This window comes from Trichoderma citrinoviride, assembly GCF_003025115.1.
Source record: "Trichoderma citrinoviride strain TUCIM 6016 unplaced genomic scaffold BBK36scaffold_5, whole genome shotgun sequence".
Taxonomy (NCBI): domain Eukaryota; kingdom Fungi; phylum Ascomycota; class Sordariomycetes; order Hypocreales; family Hypocreaceae; genus Trichoderma; species Trichoderma citrinoviride.
The window spans coordinates 80,668-97,845 of record NW_020194713.1 but is presented as its reverse complement, the minus strand read 5'-3'; the positions used below and the strand labels follow the sequence as shown (position 1 = coordinate 97,845).

The 17,178-nt window shown below is 54.6% G+C and overlaps 6 protein-coding genes across 6 annotated transcripts; 3 read left to right on the top strand and 3 right to left on the bottom strand.

Annotated features, from left to right (window-relative positions):
• Window positions 1-371: 371 nt before the first annotated feature.
• Window positions 372-2,824, top strand: BBK36DRAFT_1167659 (SPX-domain-containing protein; the record flags this gene model as incomplete). Its single annotated transcript, XM_024895074.1, has 3 exons — window positions 372-806; window positions 866-2,479; window positions 2,543-2,824. 3 exons carry the CDS (start codon window positions 372-374, stop codon window positions 2,822-2,824), a joined length of 2,331 nt encoding a protein of 776 aa, XP_024750569.1.
• A 464-nt stretch (window positions 2,825-3,288) lies between these two features.
• BBK36DRAFT_1116127 (NAD(P)-binding protein) lies at window positions 3,289-4,505 on the top strand (the record flags this gene model as incomplete). Its single annotated transcript, XM_024890200.1, has 5 exons — window positions 3,289-3,488; window positions 3,598-3,674; window positions 3,768-3,851; window positions 3,935-4,003; window positions 4,105-4,505. The coding sequence occupies 5 exons, from the start codon at window positions 3,289-3,291 to the stop codon at window positions 4,503-4,505; spliced, it is 831 nt and encodes a 276-aa protein (XP_024750568.1).
• A 185-nt stretch (window positions 4,506-4,690) lies between these two features.
• BBK36DRAFT_1116364 (hypothetical protein) lies at window positions 4,691-5,764 on the bottom strand (the record flags this gene model as incomplete). Its single annotated transcript, XM_024890226.1, has 1 exon — window positions 4,691-5,764. The coding sequence occupies one exon, from the start codon at window positions 5,762-5,764 to the stop codon at window positions 4,691-4,693; it is 1,074 nt and encodes a 357-aa protein (XP_024750567.1).
• A 509-nt stretch (window positions 5,765-6,273) lies between these two features.
• Window positions 6,274-8,193, bottom strand: BBK36DRAFT_1116815 (hypothetical protein; the record flags this gene model as incomplete). The annotated part of the gene is made up of 5 exons (XM_024890281.1): window positions 6,274-6,954; window positions 7,018-7,239; window positions 7,282-7,840; window positions 7,930-8,060; window positions 8,131-8,193. The coding sequence occupies 5 exons, from the start codon at window positions 8,191-8,193 to the stop codon at window positions 6,274-6,276; spliced, it is 1,656 nt and encodes a 551-aa protein (XP_024750566.1).
• A 1,028-nt stretch (window positions 8,194-9,221) lies between these two features.
• BBK36DRAFT_1134940 (hypothetical protein) lies at window positions 9,222-10,619 on the bottom strand (the record flags this gene model as incomplete). Its single annotated transcript, XM_024892473.1, has 3 exons — window positions 10,581-10,619; window positions 10,254-10,516; window positions 9,222-10,192 (listed from the first exon to the last, which is right to left on the bottom strand). The coding sequence occupies exons 2-3, from the start codon at window positions 10,509-10,511 to the stop codon at window positions 9,224-9,226; spliced, it is 1,227 nt and encodes a 408-aa protein (XP_024750565.1). The 5' UTR covers window positions 10,512-10,516; window positions 10,581-10,619.
• A 2,072-nt stretch (window positions 10,620-12,691) lies between these two features.
• On the top strand, window positions 12,692-13,780 carry BBK36DRAFT_1134938 (Mob1/phocein; the record flags this gene model as incomplete). Its single annotated transcript, XM_024892472.1, has 3 exons — window positions 12,692-12,795; window positions 12,859-13,171; window positions 13,232-13,780. The coding sequence occupies exons 2-3, from the start codon at window positions 12,882-12,884 to the stop codon at window positions 13,776-13,778; spliced, it is 837 nt and encodes a 278-aa protein (XP_024750564.1). The 5' UTR covers window positions 12,692-12,795; window positions 12,859-12,881.
• Between the last annotated feature and the right edge of the window lie 3,398 nt (window positions 13,781-17,178).

Below are 17,178 nucleotides of genomic sequence, written 5' to 3'. Positions count from 1 at the left end.
GGCCCTTCTCTTCCCTCGCACCCACTTCTGCCGGCATCCACGAGACGCTGCCGCAGTTGTGCTCGCCCCCATCCATCCCCAAAGGTGAGTTTGGCCTCGGAAACGACACCGGGAAGAGCCTGCAATCGCATTTGTCGGCCTTTCCCTCCCTTACATCACTTGTGCTCTTCCTGTTTCCCTGCTTCTTCTTTCAATTGGATCTCAAATCCGGCCCCATTGCGCTCCTGTCGCCCGCCGACCGCCTGTTGCGAAGAGCTCACAAAGCCCGTGTCTCCATGCTGATTGCGAAAGATTACAGGGCCATCGACAAGAACTGGACAGCCCTCCGACCGCGCGGCAAACCCCCTCAAGTTGGACCAGGCGTCGTCGTCATGAAGTTCGGCGAGCAGCTGCGGTCGAGCATCATCCGCGAGTACCAGTGGTACTACATCGACTACAATGGCCTCAAGGCCGAGCTCAAGGCCGCCACCGGCCCGCTGGCCGCCGACGGCTCTGGCCACAAGCAGTGGACCGAGGACGACGAGACGCGCTTCGTCGCCAAGCTCGAGGCCGAGCTCGAGAAGGTGCACACCAAGCAGCAGGTGAAAGCCATGGAGATCTCCCGCCGCATCGCCGTCAGCGAGCGCGAGGTCAAGGAGGTCGTCAACCGGCTCAACGAGCGCGGCCCGGGCGAGGAGGGACCCAGCGAGGAGGAGTTTCTGCTGCTGGAAGAAGACCTGAGTGACATTATTGCCGACGTCCACGACCTGGCCAAGTTTGTCCAGCTCAACTACACCGGATTCTACAAGATTATCAAGAAGCACGACGTACGCATGCTCTCCTGCTCCTCCGTTGGCAGCTATTGCTAACCGCTCTCGGGCTGCAGAAAATGACGGGCTGGCACCTCCGTCCCGCTTTCGACACTCGACTCAAAGCCAAGCCTTTCTACAAGGAAAACTACGATGCCTCCGTCATCAAGCTGTCCAAGCTCTACGACCTCGTCCGGACAAGGGGCAACCCCGTCAAGGGCGACAGCGCGGCCGGTGGCTCTCAAGCCAGCTTCATCCGACAGACGACGAAATACTGGGTGCATCCCGACAATGTGACGGAGCTGAAGCTCATCATCCTCAAGCACTTGCCTGTGCTGGTCTTCAATGCCAGCAAGGAGTTTGAGCAGCAGGACCAGGCCATCACATCCATTTATTACGATAATCCCGAGAGATTTGACCTTTACGAGGGCCGCCTGAAGAAGACCGAAGGCGCGGAAGCCATCCGACTCCGATGGTATGGCGGGATGAAGACCGAGACCATATTCGTCGAGCGCAAGACTCACCGAGAAGACTGGACGGGAGAAAAGTCCGTCAAGGCTCGCTTCTCGCTCAAGGAGAAAAACGTCAATGCCTACATGAAGGGAGAGCTGCTGCCGGCCGCCATCTTCGAAAAGGCCCGCAAAGAGGGCAAGAAGTCGGAAAAGGCCATTGCTGAGGACGAGAGACTGGCGGCCGAGATCCAATACTCGGTCTTGAAAAACGGCTACAAGCCTGTCTGCCGTTCTTTCTATAACCGAACAGCCTTCCAGCTGCCTGCGGATGCCCGAGTGCGCATCTCGCTCGACACGGAGCTGACCATGATCCGCGAGGACAATCTGGATGGCCGAATCCGCTCCGGTGACAACTGGCGCCGCATGGACATTGGAGTCGACTATCCCTTTTCTCAGCTCCCCCCTGAGGATATCGTGCGCTTCCCCTACGCCGTTCTCGAGGTGAAGCTCCAGACACAGGTGGGACAGGAGCCGCCGGAGTGGATCAGACAGGTCATCGCGTCCCATCTGGTGGAGGCCGTCCCAAAGTTCTCCAAGTTCATCCACGGCACGGCCTGCTTGTTCCCCACCCGCATCAAGCTGCTGCCCTACTGGATGCCCCAGATGGATGTCGACATCCGCAAGCCGGTGACGCACGATTTTGGGATTCGCCGGCCCGATATTTCAGGAACGACGACGACATCGGACGACGAGGAAGAGGAGCTCGATTCCGACGAGGAGGAGTTGATTGCCGCTCGCCGTGGCGCTGGCAACGGCGCTGGCAACGGCGAGTCCAGCAGACATGGCGCCAGGCTTCGTGTCCCGGCGTCCGATATGGAAGGCCAGACGGTTGATTTGCCGAATGCGAACGAAGACTACCCCATCTATGACTCTGACGACGAGTACGACGAAAACTACGAGCTGGAAGAGGCCAGGAGAATCGGCGGGTGGCACTACTATCGGGTCCTCTTCGCGTCAAAGGCCCACGCCGCCGCCTCGGGTGCCTGGAATGCCTTGCAATACGTTATCCCGCGCCCTCGCGCAACCCCGATGCCTCGGGCCGCCAGGCTGCAGTCCCTCTTTGGCGACCAGAGGATCGAGCACAAGAGATTTAGCGCGCCTCCGGGCAAGAAGATTTATGTGCCGGTTCGCGTAGAGCCCAAGGTGTACTTTGCTGCCGAGAGGACGTTTCTTGGATGGGTAAGTTTGGAGCAGCGTCTTCCCTATGATGTTAACAGGTTTACTGACTTTGTACCGCTGTAGCTTGAATACTCGATTTATATTGGAACCATTGCCACGACGCTTCTCAACTTTGGAGAGCACCCTACACCCACTGCTTTTTGGATAGCTGGCATCTTCACCCTTTTGGCCATCCTTAGTCTTCTTTACTCCGTGGGCATATATTTCTATCGAAGCCGGTCAATCCGCAACCGCAAGGCTGCTCGCTACTATGACCGCTGGGGGCCTACTGCGCTCTGTGTCGCGCTCTTTGTTGCTGCTGGCCTCAACTTTGTGTATGAAGGGCGGGAGAGGAAATACTGGTAAACCAGGAAGGGGCTTTGTATCTGATTACTGGACTGAGACCGAATGATGGGAGCGTCTAGTCACGACCGCTGTTGATGGAAGCCGGTATATTGTATTGTTTTGGACAGATGAGCTTGGTAATTGCTGTTGCGGGAAGTATGGGAGACGACATTGGATCAGGAGTTGAGTCGATTTTGAGCATGTTACAGTACTTTTGGATAGCAGATTGTTTGAAGGCTCTTCTTTCAACCAAGGTAATACATACGAGATGCATCTCATGCCGCTCATTTAGCCGGACCTTTTCTCCGTCTTTTCTCCGCCGACCGGCCCACAAGTCACCCGGAGCCGCGCGGGGGTCATCCGGCATGTCATTCATGGCGTCTGTTGAGTATAAGATGGCTTGAGTCCCTCGCAACTCCTGCCAGTTATTCTCAGCACAAGAGTTGCATCTACTCTCTCATCATCTTGCCCAGATTCAGGCCACCATGTCCATGACCGTCGAAGACTGCAGAAGGGTCCGGCCCGGCTTCCCGCGGCCGGTTCCCGACACGCCGGAGAACGTGCTGCAGCAGTTCCAGATGAAGGGCAAAGTCGTCGTCGTCACTGGCGCGGCGGACGGGATCGGGCTCGCTGTTGCGGAGGGCATGGCCGAGGCGGGCGCGGATGTGGCGATGTGGTATAACTCGTGAGTTTCTTTCTTACCTGTACATGTAGTATATGAGGAGAGATGGACTTGTGGAAATATGGACTGTGTGTGTGTGTGTGTGTGTCTGGGCTTACGTTGGTTTTTTTAGGAACAATGCGGCGGTGGAGAGGGCGAGGGGGCTTGAGGAGATGCACAAAATCAGGGCTGTTGCGTATCAGGTTGACGGTATGAGATGAGTTGTGCCTTTTTGGTTTGATATACTACCTTGTTTGTGATGGGTCTGAGGGCTGACGTGGTGTTGTTTGGTGATTGTTGTAGTTTCGAAGGCGGAGCAGGTGAAGAGCTGTATTGAGAGGGTTGTGGGGGACTTTGGAAGGATTGATGTATTTGTTGCGAATGCGGGTAGGTGTTTTTGTTGCGCATTTACCTTGACTTATTTTTTTCTGAATGGATTGTGAGTTTGTGCTGACGGTTGTGGGTGTTAGGGATGGCGATTTCGAAGCCGATTCTGGAGCAGACGTTGGAGGAGTATCAGAAGCAGATGTCTGTCAACGGTATGTAACCCCCCCTAAACCCTCTACTCATCTTTGCCGATGGTGTATATATATACATATATATGCTCACGATCATTGCGTATATGCATATTACATTACAGTGGACGGAGTCGTCTTCTGCTCCAAGTACATCGGCGAGGTCTTCAAGTCCCAGGGCCGCGGCAACCTCATCATCACGTCGAGCATGAGCGCGCACATTGTCAACGTGCCGGTGGACCAGCCCGTGTACAACGCGACAAAGGCCTTTGTGACGCACTTTGGCAAGTCGCTCGCGCGGGAGTGGCGCGAGTTTGCGCGGGTCAATGTCGTCTCGCCGGGCTTCTTCGACACCAGGATGGGCGCGGGGGAGCTTGTTGTCAATGAGGCGTATCGGATGGCGGCGCTGGGGAGGCAGGGGCATGTGAAAGAGATCAAGGGGGTGTATTTGTATCTGGGGAGCGAGGCGTCGAGTTTTGTGACGGGGAGTGATGTCTTGATTGATGGGGGGTATGTGCTTCCTTGAGGGGGGATGTTGGGCTTGTGATGTATAAGAGTTGATGTGCGGATTGTAGTGGGAGAGATGATTGTATGTCTGAGGTCAAAGTTACGAATCATTGCAGAAGACTGAAGGTCAAACACGGTAATCTAAGAACCGCAAACCATCGCCATAACATAAAAAAACGCACATAAATAATCCCCCTCAACCCTCTACAGCCAACCCCCAAGCAGCATCTCCCCAACACTCCCCCGAACATCCTCATTCCCCAACCCCCTCCCCATGAACCCATCCATCAGCTCCCCCATCAACCTCCGACTCAGCTCGTGCGTCTCCCCCTCGAGCACACGCAGCGTGACCTCGAATCCGAAATGGCGTAGCGTCTCCTGCGCCTCTTTTGCGTGCGTGAAGCGGACGCGCTGGTTCTCCGCTCCGTGGACGAGCAGCACGGGGGTGGAAGCGTCGATGAGGTTGCAGAGTCGTGGGAGTGCGGGGGGTTTGCCCCGGAGGAGGATGTATGAGAGGAAGGCCTTTGCGCGCTTGAGCAGTAGTGAGGAGGATTGTGCTTGGTCGTGGGATTCTTCTTCGCAGAGGGTGGGCGTTGAGTAGCCTGAACCGAGCACATCATCTTCATCCCCCTCTTCTTCATTCCCCTTCGCACCATCCTCCAGCTCTCCCCCCGACAACAAACCACAGCTGCTCACGTCCCCATAGACCGCAACGCTCTTCACCTCCTCGTGAAAGGCCAACCACCCCGAAACCCCCAACAGGCCGCCTATCCGCTCCTCCATCTGCATCACGTACGCCGCCGCCACCGCGAACCCCATGCCCACCCCCACGAGAAAGACATTCTCCTTGCCGAAGCGCTCGGATTCTTGCGTCACTGCCTCGTCGAGCTGGGTTAAGCTGATGGATAGCTCTTTCCATGAGGTTGCGGCGTCATCGTCTGCGCCTACGGAATGTGTTGTTGTTGTTGTTGTCGAGAACCATGTGTACTGCTGCTGCTGCTGCTCTTCTTCTTCTTCTCCTTGCGTTTCTTGTTGCTGCTCTTGGTGAGGAGGAAGAGGAGTTGGGAGAGATACAGGGTGGACCGACGTCTGAATGGGTGCGTCGAGAAAGAGCATCTTTGTCCTGGGCCCGAGCGTGTCCGCGATGGACTTTGGATTGAGCGCGCGGGCGACTTGTTCGGCGAGTTGCGTGGAGGAGGAGTCCTTGTCGTGGAGGAAGATGAAGGACGAGATTTGGGTGATGCTACGGCGTCTTGGTGTCGGGGGATAATATGCCATGTTTTTTTTTTGAAGAAGAAGAAAGCTTGATGGTGGAAGCATGTAAGACTTGGTGGAGATCTGAAGGCGTATATGATGATTTTGTCGAACGTGTAAATACTTGAGTTATTGTTGGTGTAGGCAACTTTGAAAGTAAGGGGGGACGCGAGTTCTTCGTTGTGTATGCAAAAGTTGAGATGAATATGGATTGGAGGCACAAGAGACAAGACAATGTGTATGAGAGTTGAATGCATTGTGAGGTTTGTCTTCACTCACACTCATGGGGAATGGATGGAACAAGGTTACTCACTTTCAAGACTCGCCTCGACTGATAATGGGATATAGATACACTGCTATTATAATTAGAGTGCTACCACATATACACTATGGTGTTGTTTCCTCCAAACCTAGACTACTACCGTAACAATGCGCCATAAGATATATGCTATACCAATAACAAAGGAGGAAAAAAAAAAAAAAAACAATTTGATGGTAAGAACCTTGACCATCCCAATAGTTCGTGGTGAATGCTAACGCCCATTATCGGCAAACGCCGCCATGCTTCCCTTGCGCCGCAAGTCACCCGCCTTGAGCTTCCGAACCTGCTGATACGACCGATCCAGCTCGTTTTCCACAGCACAGCGTATCCGCAGCGCCGCCACCGCCGGCCACACGCTCCTCTCGCCTCGCAGGATCCAATAGTTCAGCGTGTCCCGCGTGGGCGTCTCGAGCAAGCGGATGAAGTCGCCGGCAGTCACCTCCGGGACCAGCGTCATCGACGCCGCCGGCACTTGTTCGTCCACTAGGAAGCGGCGGATGCTTGCAGGCATGAGGCGGAGGGAGTCGAGCTGCCGCAGCCGATGCCGGATCTCGAGGCCCACCATGCGGACCAGGAACGCCGAGAGCTGCGTGCTCTTGCTTCTGGTTTCCACCAGAGACGGCCCGTGCATGTCGGACTGCAAGAAGGGAATGAGATACGGCCTTGCCTGGCTGACGATGAAGTGGTTCACGTTGAACAGCTCGGCAATCCGCCTCAGGGGCGAGTCGCGATCCGTGTACGAGGCATGCGTCCAGTGGCGGAAGTCGGTCGTGTTGGCCGGGGCCCAGGGAACAATGTTGCCATGGGCATCTTTGCACAGGATGGTGGCCTTGGAGCGCCCGTATAGGGATGGCGAAGACGCATTGGAGGCGACGGCGGCCGTCCAAATCAGCTGTATTACCAGGAAAAGTCAGCACATGAGATTTCAAAACCAGGTCCTACTGGCAACACATACCACGTTCGGGGCGGTGATGTAGTTCAGAAGACTTGGAACGCCAGCCCCTTGGCCATCCGTCGCCACCGTGATGTTGAGCACCCTCTTGCTGCGGTTGTACGCCTCCTCAAAGGTCAAGTCGCCAACATTCGCCCTGACACAGTCTTCAAGCACGGTGACATCCAGGAAGTAACCCTCTCGCGTAAACCGTCGAATCCTCCGAATGAGCGTCTCCCACCTCGACTTGAGGGGCTGCTCAGCTGGCATCTGGCCACTGTCCGTCACTCCCCTGGATGCAAAGGCGCTGAGATCAATGCCATCCCCTCGAAGAACGGCCGGAAGCTCATCCTCGGTGTGGATTGCCACCAGCGCAGCAATCAACGCGCCAGTGGCCGTGCCGGTGATGATGCGCGGCAGCAAGCCCCTGAGAAACAAGGCCTTGACGACGCCCAGATGGCACAGGCCAAAGATGGCGCCGCCCTGGAGGACCAGCGTCGTCCGCCCAAACGCCTGCCTCGTGTCGTGGATAAAGTCCAGTTTCATCTGGTTCGTCAACGCCTTCTCGTTGGGGTGCAGGCTCGAGGCCGCGCTCGTCGGCAGAGCGCTGATGTCCTCGACCGACTCTGCCACCTGGGCAATGTACTCCTCGATCAGATACTTGGTCCCGGAGAAGGATCGGTTGTAGAGTTTCGGCACGGCAATGTTGCCGAGGTTGCGGACGAGGCCCGATCGGAGGAGGTTGACGAGCTGTTCATAGTTGTGCTCCTCTCGCGCCACGGCGAGCGAGTCGAGGCGTTCCGCGATGAGCGCCCAGTCGTAGTACTTGGACGTCGGGTTGTTTCTCCTAGCACACAAGAGACAGGCCAGGGTTAGCACACGTCAATATCCATTGGGGTCTGCAATTCATTGTCCGCATGATGGTCGAATACATACCACAGGTCCAGCCCCAGCAAATTGTCGAGATGCAGCGCCGCCTCTTCCCAGTCCTCAAACGTCTCGGCATTGCGCAGCAGCTCGAGCCACAGCTGGACGGGGTTCTTGCGCGTGTACCAGCTCAAGAGCTTCTTCAAGGGCGTCAGTAAAGATGATGACGGCCATCACTATGGAGGAGCATCGGGAGAGAGTGTAGTCTACCTTGTGCCAGAAGGCGGCCACGTCCACGAGGACCCTCCAGACAGCCAGCACGAGCCCCATCATTGTGCCGAGGAAGCGCGGGACACGCTCCGGGGCATCTCACGAGGGGGGGTTCGGTGTGTGCTGTTGGTTAGGTAGTTGTCTGCTGCTTGGATTGACTCGAGTATCTCGATCGGTGTAACGGCAACGGTATCACGTCTGGCTTGGAGAGAGATCGGTGGGTCGGATCAGATCGCAGCGCACCGAGTGTAAGCGGGCGACGATGATGGCATCGTAGGTCGAGTCGATGAGGCCGTGAGAGTCAATGTGATGATGGTCGTAGATAAGGTCAGCCAGCGTATGAGGTGGACGGCGTTATCTGGTAGAAGCAGGCCAATCGTTGCTGCAGAGACTGTGAATGTCTGCCCACGGCAGCAGCACGGCAATGGATGGGCATCTCCCTGTTCCCACGGCCTGGCCGCTAAGGTAATTAATTAAACCGACGAGCATGTGATGAGCATTGGATTGTTGAGGAAGCGATGAGATCACCCCCGGAACAGCCCAGCCACAGGCGCCACATTGGAGCCCTGCACTTTTGCTTGGCAGCAGGGCGGCATTATCGATAGAAGGTGCATGATGCTGCATCACGATAGAGGCTGTCCGTTAGTATCCGACTTCTATACTTGCTACTTGCCCTCAAACAGTGTCACCCTTGACAACAATTGCCGACGTATTGAAATTGTCCTCTCCAGAACCATCACGGCATTCTCACTCCACGGCAATCCCCTTTCCGGAGTGGAGCTTCCAGGCACTCAACACTTTTGGCTGGGGCCGTCTCGCCACCGCTCGGGCTGGCCTGTCTCCTTGTCTTATGCTCACGGAATCGTCTTGCCAGTCAAGGTAGCTCCTACGGAAGTCGCCTGCTTCGGACGGCATGTCGGATCCTCGGGTCACCAGTCACGCCGAGCATGATAAACAATCCTCAAGGTCTTCAGATATCAATCAAGAATACAGCCCAGCGTCTCCCGTTTTGAATTCCCTTTGCTCCAATCTCACACATTCCCTGGTAAATTAGTTGATATGTATCGAAAGCAACTGCTCTCTGAGAAAACACTTAATCATCGTCGTCGTCAATCACGTTGCGCCGTCTGCCCGATCTGCCATGTGTTTCCTGGGGCTCCACCTCATCGCCCTCGGCATCCTCGTCGTCCTCCGGCTCCCTGGTCCGTTGTCGCTTGGGCCGTGGAGCTTCATCCTCATCGTCCAGAATGTCTTCCTCCTCCTCCTCCTCCGCGTCACTCTCCATCTCCTCCTCGTCACTGCCCACCAGAAAGCCGTCATCCAGGTCGTACTCTTCGTGCCGCGCGACGCCCTGAGGCAGGTCGTCGTCAGAATCATACTCTGGACGCCTTCTCTTGGGCCGCGCAGCACCAGGCGCGCCTCTCTTGCGGGCCGAACGAGGGCCCTCCAGGTTGCCGATTGACAGCCCAGAGCGACCGGTGCGTCCCACGCCGCCGTCCATCTTGGCCGCGGCACTGTCGCGCTTCCGCTGAGCCTTCATCCGCTCCTTTTCCGCCAGCTCGGCCTGCTTCTTCTGTAGCTCCGGATCCACAACCGTCTTGATGATCATGTCGCCGCCAGTAGATGACTTGCTGGCCATGGCCATTCTCTCTGCCAGAATGGACAGGGCGTCGTCTCCGACGGCCTTGTTGGGTCTGATTGTGTACTGCTCCGTCAAGTGTCCCACCGTCATCAGCAGATTGCTGCTCAGCTCGGCAGCTGCGGCGTAGTAATGACCATCCTTGAGCTCGTCGTAAGGCTGCCCCTGGGCCGGGGCCAAGGCCTTCTTTTGGATCTCGTAGTGCTCGCCACCCACTGCAATGGTGACGGAGCCATCGCTCCACCGGTAGATGTTGGTGTTGCTCTTGAGCTCGTTTGTGCTTGGATCTCTGCGAACGCGGACCACGTGCTTGGGGTGCTCTGCTCTTGCGTTTTCGAGGTCGAACTGGGAGGGCTGGAACGTCTCCTGGTCGTACGGCTCGGGCATAAACTTGACGAACTTGGGGACTCGCATCACGCGCAGCTAAGTCTCACTTGGTAAGTGGGTGACCACAAAGAGATCTGGGCGCCTTCCAAGAGCTTACCGCATCGTCGGAGGGCTTGGGAATGCGATGGCGATATGCCTGGACGGCCATGACGACTCTATCTTTGGTTTCATGTCGCGCCTGGCTGCCATCGTACTCTCGCTGCTCGGCCTCGCCGTAGGCCTCGGGGTCTGAGGCGAGGTCATCGTCGTCCAGGATGCGCGCCTGGGGCGAAGCATCACCCTCGTCGCCCTCGTCACCGAAAAGGTCGTCGCCGCCCTCGTCGATGGCGTCGAGGGGATCTTCCGAATCCGACATGGTGCAGGGTCACAAAAGTGAATGCGCAAAGAGGTATAGTAGATGCTGGAGATGGTCTGTAGGCTTGGAGGGAGCGTCAAGAGGTCAATGGGGCGGATAAGGGATGGGATGGGCCGGTTGGGGATTATCTCGACGATGCTGCGATTTTGGAAATCTGCTGCGCGAGGCACGTTGGCAGAGCGCGGTCTCCCAATGCGAGTAGCTCGGTGTGTGGCTGGAGAGATGCACCGCCACGCAAGTGACTGGTCAATTAGCTTACCTTAAGGTACCTTAGTCAGATAAGGTACAGATCAAACTGGGCGTTGTTCAGAAGGCTGGCTCCAGCAGTGAAGTCAAACAACTCTCGAGTCAATGAATGGACTGTATGGAGAGTAATACCGGTTCATCTTGATTTAGAAGGGCTGAATCCAAATGCCGTATGGCAGGTTGCGAAGAGAATCATCGCCGGTATAGCAATCAGGTGTCTGTTGGTGACCGTCTTCACTTTGATGTCAGAGTCCATCACATCTTCTCAGTTGTCAGGCACACAGGGCCAAAACAACATCAGCGAGGAGATGGAAATACTATCAAGCTTATTCATCCCATCTCAACTCTCAATATGAGATTGCTTCACTGTGGCAAACCCATCTTCTGGAGGTTACAGTACCAAAAGTTCCCGCTCGCCACTAACAGACCTGAAACCTCCACACCTTGGAACCCACGGCTATCACTATACGATACTAGCCCAAGGCAACAAGCAGAAACTGTCCTCAAGCCTTTCCTAGGTAGATAGTTCATCAGCTCCCCGTGCCGGTTCTGCGTGATCCGTACGTGCTTTATACTTTTAGTGTGGCGCCCGTTCCAGCAGCGTTCCTGATGACCGTCTCCTCATAGTGCTGTGGCTAGTCTCACCTTGTTAACGTTCTCGGGGACCAACAACCGCCATCTTAAAACAGCTCATCGTCCCGAGCGCCTGCTTGTCGCTTTGAACTTGTAACTTCCTTCAAAAGCATCCCGATATAACTTCAAGCCCTGCCCTGCCCTGCCAGAGCATCGGATCCTCCGTACTTACATCGTCCACCCGCCCAATCGCGACGCAGCACCCGGTCCCTCAGCCCTGCTGCTGCACCCCTATTTTCCCATCCATCCCCTACGAATCCCGTGACAAGGCTGGAGCCCCGTCTGCGGTCCCCTCAGTTTCGCTGCATCCCGCCGCTTTTGCACCCCGCCTTTTCCTTGCCATGTCCAACCTCTTTTCCGGCATGTAAGTGAATATCCGTCTCATTGTTATCCGGTATCTTCTTTCTCGTTGTTCTTCTCTCATTTCCCCTCTCATTTTTCTCGTCATTGGAAACAACAATGGCATGGCATCATCACAATCCTCCGTGAAGCAGCAATTCCCCATTAGGCGTCGCTCAAGGCGAGGGGCTCCTGAAACGGTGCCTGGCCCGTCTCCCAGCGGTGAGGGGCAAGTGTCCAGTCCAGAGTCCGGCATCCAGGATAGCATTGAAGCAGCATATCGGGACCTCTTTCGCCATGGCAGTGGATTTTCCCCTGCAACTCCTTTGGAAAAACGTCCCTCCCATGGCGGAGTTTTCATTGCAGGTCCTCTGTTTCAACAATGGCTTGAGATCGTAGTCGGGCTGCGACAGCTTCTCAGGGGGCCACTTTTGGTTGGGCACTATCGATATCCAACAGAATAATTGCCCTTCATCATCCAGTATCTGAAGCCCTTGATGAGTTGGAACAAATACCGTTAGCCAAGTGGCAAGCGATGGCAATGTTCTGACAGCTGCTGCTACGTATCAGACTGGGTTGACTCGGAATCGCCACGGCTAGGGAGCCCTTTTATACACAAAACGCAGCAACATACTACATCTCCACCCCTGATGCTAATTTATATCCATTTCCTCTTTCGTAACCCCTATCCTCCTCCCGCCTCCTCGCCTCTTCCCTTTCTACCTTACCTTACCTTACCCTTACCTGGGTACTATTCATAAAAGGCACGTCTCGTTTCCCTGCATGCTTCGGCACTCGATCCCCAGCTTAAGCCTCATTCGACACGCTAAGCTACTTGTACATACTGAGGCCACCCCATGCTGCCTCTTTCATCTCATCCTCATCTTCATCTTCACTCCGCCACTCGTGCCACTCATACCTTCCATCTCTCACATGTCCTTCCACTAACAGTCTCTTCGCAGCAACGCTCGTCTCCGCGGCGGGCCCAAAAGCCCATCATCCCCATCATCACAATCCGCCCAGCCCCCCTTGCCGCATTCTGCCTCCGACGCCGTCTTATCTCCCAACTCCCCTCCAACCACCGTCACCGCGCCTCTGAGATCTGCTTCCTTTCCCGCTCCGTCTTCTTCTCCTGCTCCTCAGCCCGCCAGCATGGCTGATTCCGGTGCTGGACCAAGCGGCGATGATATCATCAACTCCTACCACCTGCCGCGGCCCCTTCCGCTGTGGCTCAACGCAAACTGCGCAAAGCACATTGTCAAGGGCAACTTCATGACGCTGAGTGCTCGGCCAAAGACGGTTGAGCAAGGGGAGTGGGTTGCTCACCAAGTTGTCGAGCATTATCGCAACCTCTGGAACTTTGTCCAGGTGGTTCACGCAAAGGAGGAGACTGGCAACACCATCTGCAATCCAACAACTTGCCCTCGAATGTCCGCGGGAGCGTAAGTAAACCCCAACTCTCGCCGGGCGGCTTCGTCTTTGCTCACACACCAGCGCCACAGCAACCACTCCTTCACATGGCTCAACAGCCGTCGTGAGCCAGTCGAGCTGCCGGCTCACGAGTACATGACCCTCATGCAGCGCTGGATCACCGGCAAGATCGACGACACCACCATCTTCCCAACCGATCCCGCCGGCGTCTCCTACTCCCACAACCCCGCCATCTCGTCGACGCCGCTCTCCCAGCTCACCAACCCGGGCGAGCCCGACTGGGTCGGCAAGCGGTCCGGCTTCCCCGAAAAGTTCATCGACATCTGCCAGATGATCTTCCGCCAGATGTTCCGCGTCTACGCCCACCTCTACTGGGCCCACTTCCAGGAGCCCTACTACCACCTCAACCTGGAGAAGCAGCTCAACAGCTGCTTCTCCCACTTCCTGCTCACGGCCACGGCGCTCGACATGCTGGGCAAGCAGGAGCTCGAGCCCATGCAGCCGCTGATTGACCTCTGGGCGGCCAACGGGACGTTCCCGCCCGAGTCCAAGGTCTACGAGTATGCCAGCATTCGAGCTGGTGAGCGGTTGATTCAGCTTGCAGGCGTTACTCAGTAAAGAGGGGGGGGGTTCTTTTTATGATGGGATTTCCTATCTGAAATGGGAATACAGGTTGCCGTGATGGAAAGACATAGAAAAGAAGCTTTGTGTCCTTTGAAACATGCATGTAGTTCACACGATAATAGCACATGAGCGTTGAAATACAAGAGTCCGAACATTGCACACGAAATGAAAGAGGGACAATGTCGATGGTGGAATAACAATCATGACAGTCTGGGAGTTGCATCGTCCGTATGCCAATAACTTCTCGACGCTTGTACTTGATCGACCCCCTAGTTATTCTGTAACTGAAAAGTCAAACGACCCTCGATCCGTAGGCTAAATCTGTGGTCAATAACCTCCGGAGTCATGGCATTGGATCATATCTTGAGATTGAACTGCCCTTTCTATCTCTCAACCTCAGTTGCATCTCTCAATCTCAATTCATCAGCCGACCCCATTTCATCGCCCAACCTCAGTGATGTTCTTCTTCTACTCCGCAGACAGCCTCGCTTGAGAGTGTATACTCAATCACAAGACCTCTTTCCCAAGCATACAAGCAAGCTCTTTTACCATATTATACGTTTTTATCTTCCAAACACATTGGTATACTAAATGTGGGAGAAGAAGGCCAACATCCGTTTGAGGAGATGCTTTTTCTTTCGAAAAAGGCAAAGTAGCCTCCTCGTAGCCATAGTGACATTGTCCTTTTGCCGCATGTACTTCTTAAAACTTCACAGGGACGGCTAATCTGAGCCATCAACGAGGCCTAGAGAGACATGTCCAGGAACTTCGGCTGCCCATGTCCTCAGTGGACCGCACTTTTTCTGTTCCGATGGGAACACTGACCTTTTGATAGAACATGTAGAAGTCTCTTGCGAGTTCGGTAAAGGAAGCTTTAATCACAGACAGGCAAAACCGCGAAGAAAGAGAGAGAGAGTCATAACGTGGACACATTCAGATCTTGGGGAAGCTTTCAAGGGATGTTGTCACCCATCCATTTGAGTAGATTGCAGCGGTTCGGAAGGAATAGTTACCTCAAGATTTGCAAAGGTCGTGCTCGATCACGATTGGCGTCTTTCCCTGGGTTGGTGCTTTGCTTCTTTCATGAATGGATAGATGTAGGACGGCATCTTTTGACCTTTGAACTACCTATGTATGTATCTTACGACTCAATTGCTGATAACTTTGAAGGTAATATAATGCCATGTATCGTCCCCCATTGATCCTTTTCGTCCAAACACAACCTTGATAACAGCCAGTTCTACCATTTACACTCTTCAACATACAATGTTTCTCGCGTCATTAATCTCTCCATTCTTCCAGACACACCCGTGCCTCCAAGGCCCGTCGAGTGTATTCACCCACGAGCCCCCTTTCACACAGAACACTCACATCTCAGAATCAACATGCCGGTTCTTCCAGCCTTTCAACACGCGAATCCATGACTTCTCTCGCATAACACTCAACAATCCTGACTCGTCCATTCCCAAAACATCAAACAAAAAAAATGTTCAAGGCCCCCATACCAAACCAAAACACTAGCCATGCAAAAAGCCCCCCCTACCTTGCATCTCCCATACATACATACCTCTCCATCCCCATCATCCAACCAATCGCCTCATACATACATACTACTCGCCCGCAGGGCCGATCATACGCAGTGGCAAAGACAGAGAGAAAAAATAAAGACCAATGCAAAACGCCCAAGGCAGAGATCCCTACTCAGAATAGAAAAACGAGAAAAAAAAACCCTTCATCTTTTCCCATGTGGTCCGAAAACATACAGACTACTAGTACATACAGACTCCCCCATGATAATCTAGCAAATCAACTTGCCACAGCACCTAATCTGGCTTTTCTCGTGCATACCCGTTCTATCAACCCTCATCCTATCATTCCCCATTTAGAAATCACCCAGCCCAGCCCAGCCCAGCCCCAGCCCAGACTCCTCCGATGCCCCCCATACATCGTAGCTCCGTACGAGTTGCATTTCAGAGACAAGAGACACATGAAGGCGATACAAAAGAACAAAAAAAAAAGAAAGAAAGACAGGGTTCATACATATGTAATGCAGCTTGGCCCTGCAAAGTCGCGGGGAGGGTACTCCGTTTACAGTCCACCACACTTCATAAGTGGCGATTCTAAGAGGAGGAGAGAAGGGCCCCCCTTCCCCCCCAGTCACTGCATACATATCCGACTACTGTAAGCTGCTGGTCTCCTCACCTGAGAGGGAAAATGGTGCTCTTCGTACATGGAGCTATTCGCAGACGTACATTGACTTGATCCCTGGAGCTGTCGGCTCGAGCATTGGCACACCCAACGAGGTTTCCTGTCACGGGCAGCAGCAACTACGCACGAGAATACACACGATATACTCTCTTTCTGCTTATTTCAATAGGCTTGTCGAGGATTACAACATTGCGAGTCGAACACCTTGTCGACAACGGGTATCAAACCCCAGCCTTTGCAGTAGCACCCTGCAAACCCTCCGGCATCCAACCTCCCTATCAAATCCACCTCGAAGCAGTCGCTCGGTAGTAGTAGTAGTAGTAGTAGTAGTACCACATCAAAGAGACGCGGTCCATCGCCCGTCTCCCATGCCCATCCGCACGAAAGCCCATCCCACGACCAACAAGTGGAGATGAGAAAGCCCTGCTGCATGCCCTCGGTGATCCCAGTGCATATTGCCCCAGTCGCCAAAAAAGAAGCAGCACATGTAAGCCCATCCGTCGTCATCCATCATCGAATCGCCAACAGGGGACCATCAGCCCTCTCCTCGCCCTCCGCTCTCATTCGACAAAACATCTCTCGCCACCAAGTCCCTTCCCCTTTGCTTCCGCCCCGAGGACAAGCCCGTCCATCCCGCTGAGCAGTTTCAGGTGAGCGGGCAGAATCACCTTCCCTTTCGCCATAAATAGACGATAAATTCCAGTCGCCTTCTCCTCTCATTGTGGCGGGTTGTCCGACTAGTGACTACCGAAGGAGCAGCATGTGTCCATGTGAGGTGAGGGCGGGTTTACCCCCTGGTATCGCCGATGAAGCACTTACCCTTCGCCTCACAGCGGCTATCAATAGAAGAAAATAATAAATAAAAAAACATCCCTGCCCTAAAAACACCAAGGCGGCGCACATATCTTTAATTTTTTCCAAATCTTTTCCTCCGTCCGGGGCTCACACAAGCAAGTTCCCGCCAGACTCGGGAACCACACCCGGAGCTGAAAAGGGCTTGGGAAGCTCTTCACCGCCAGTGTAATCGGCTCTAAGCCTTCGCTCAATGCGCGGATGATGCCGGAGACTCCAAACAGGAAGTAAAAATAAAGCTACCCAGAGAAAAAGAAAAGAAGGGAAAGGAAGAGGTCACCGGCAATGGCGGGAGCCAACGGTTCAGCCGGCGATACCAAGATCAGCAAGTCGT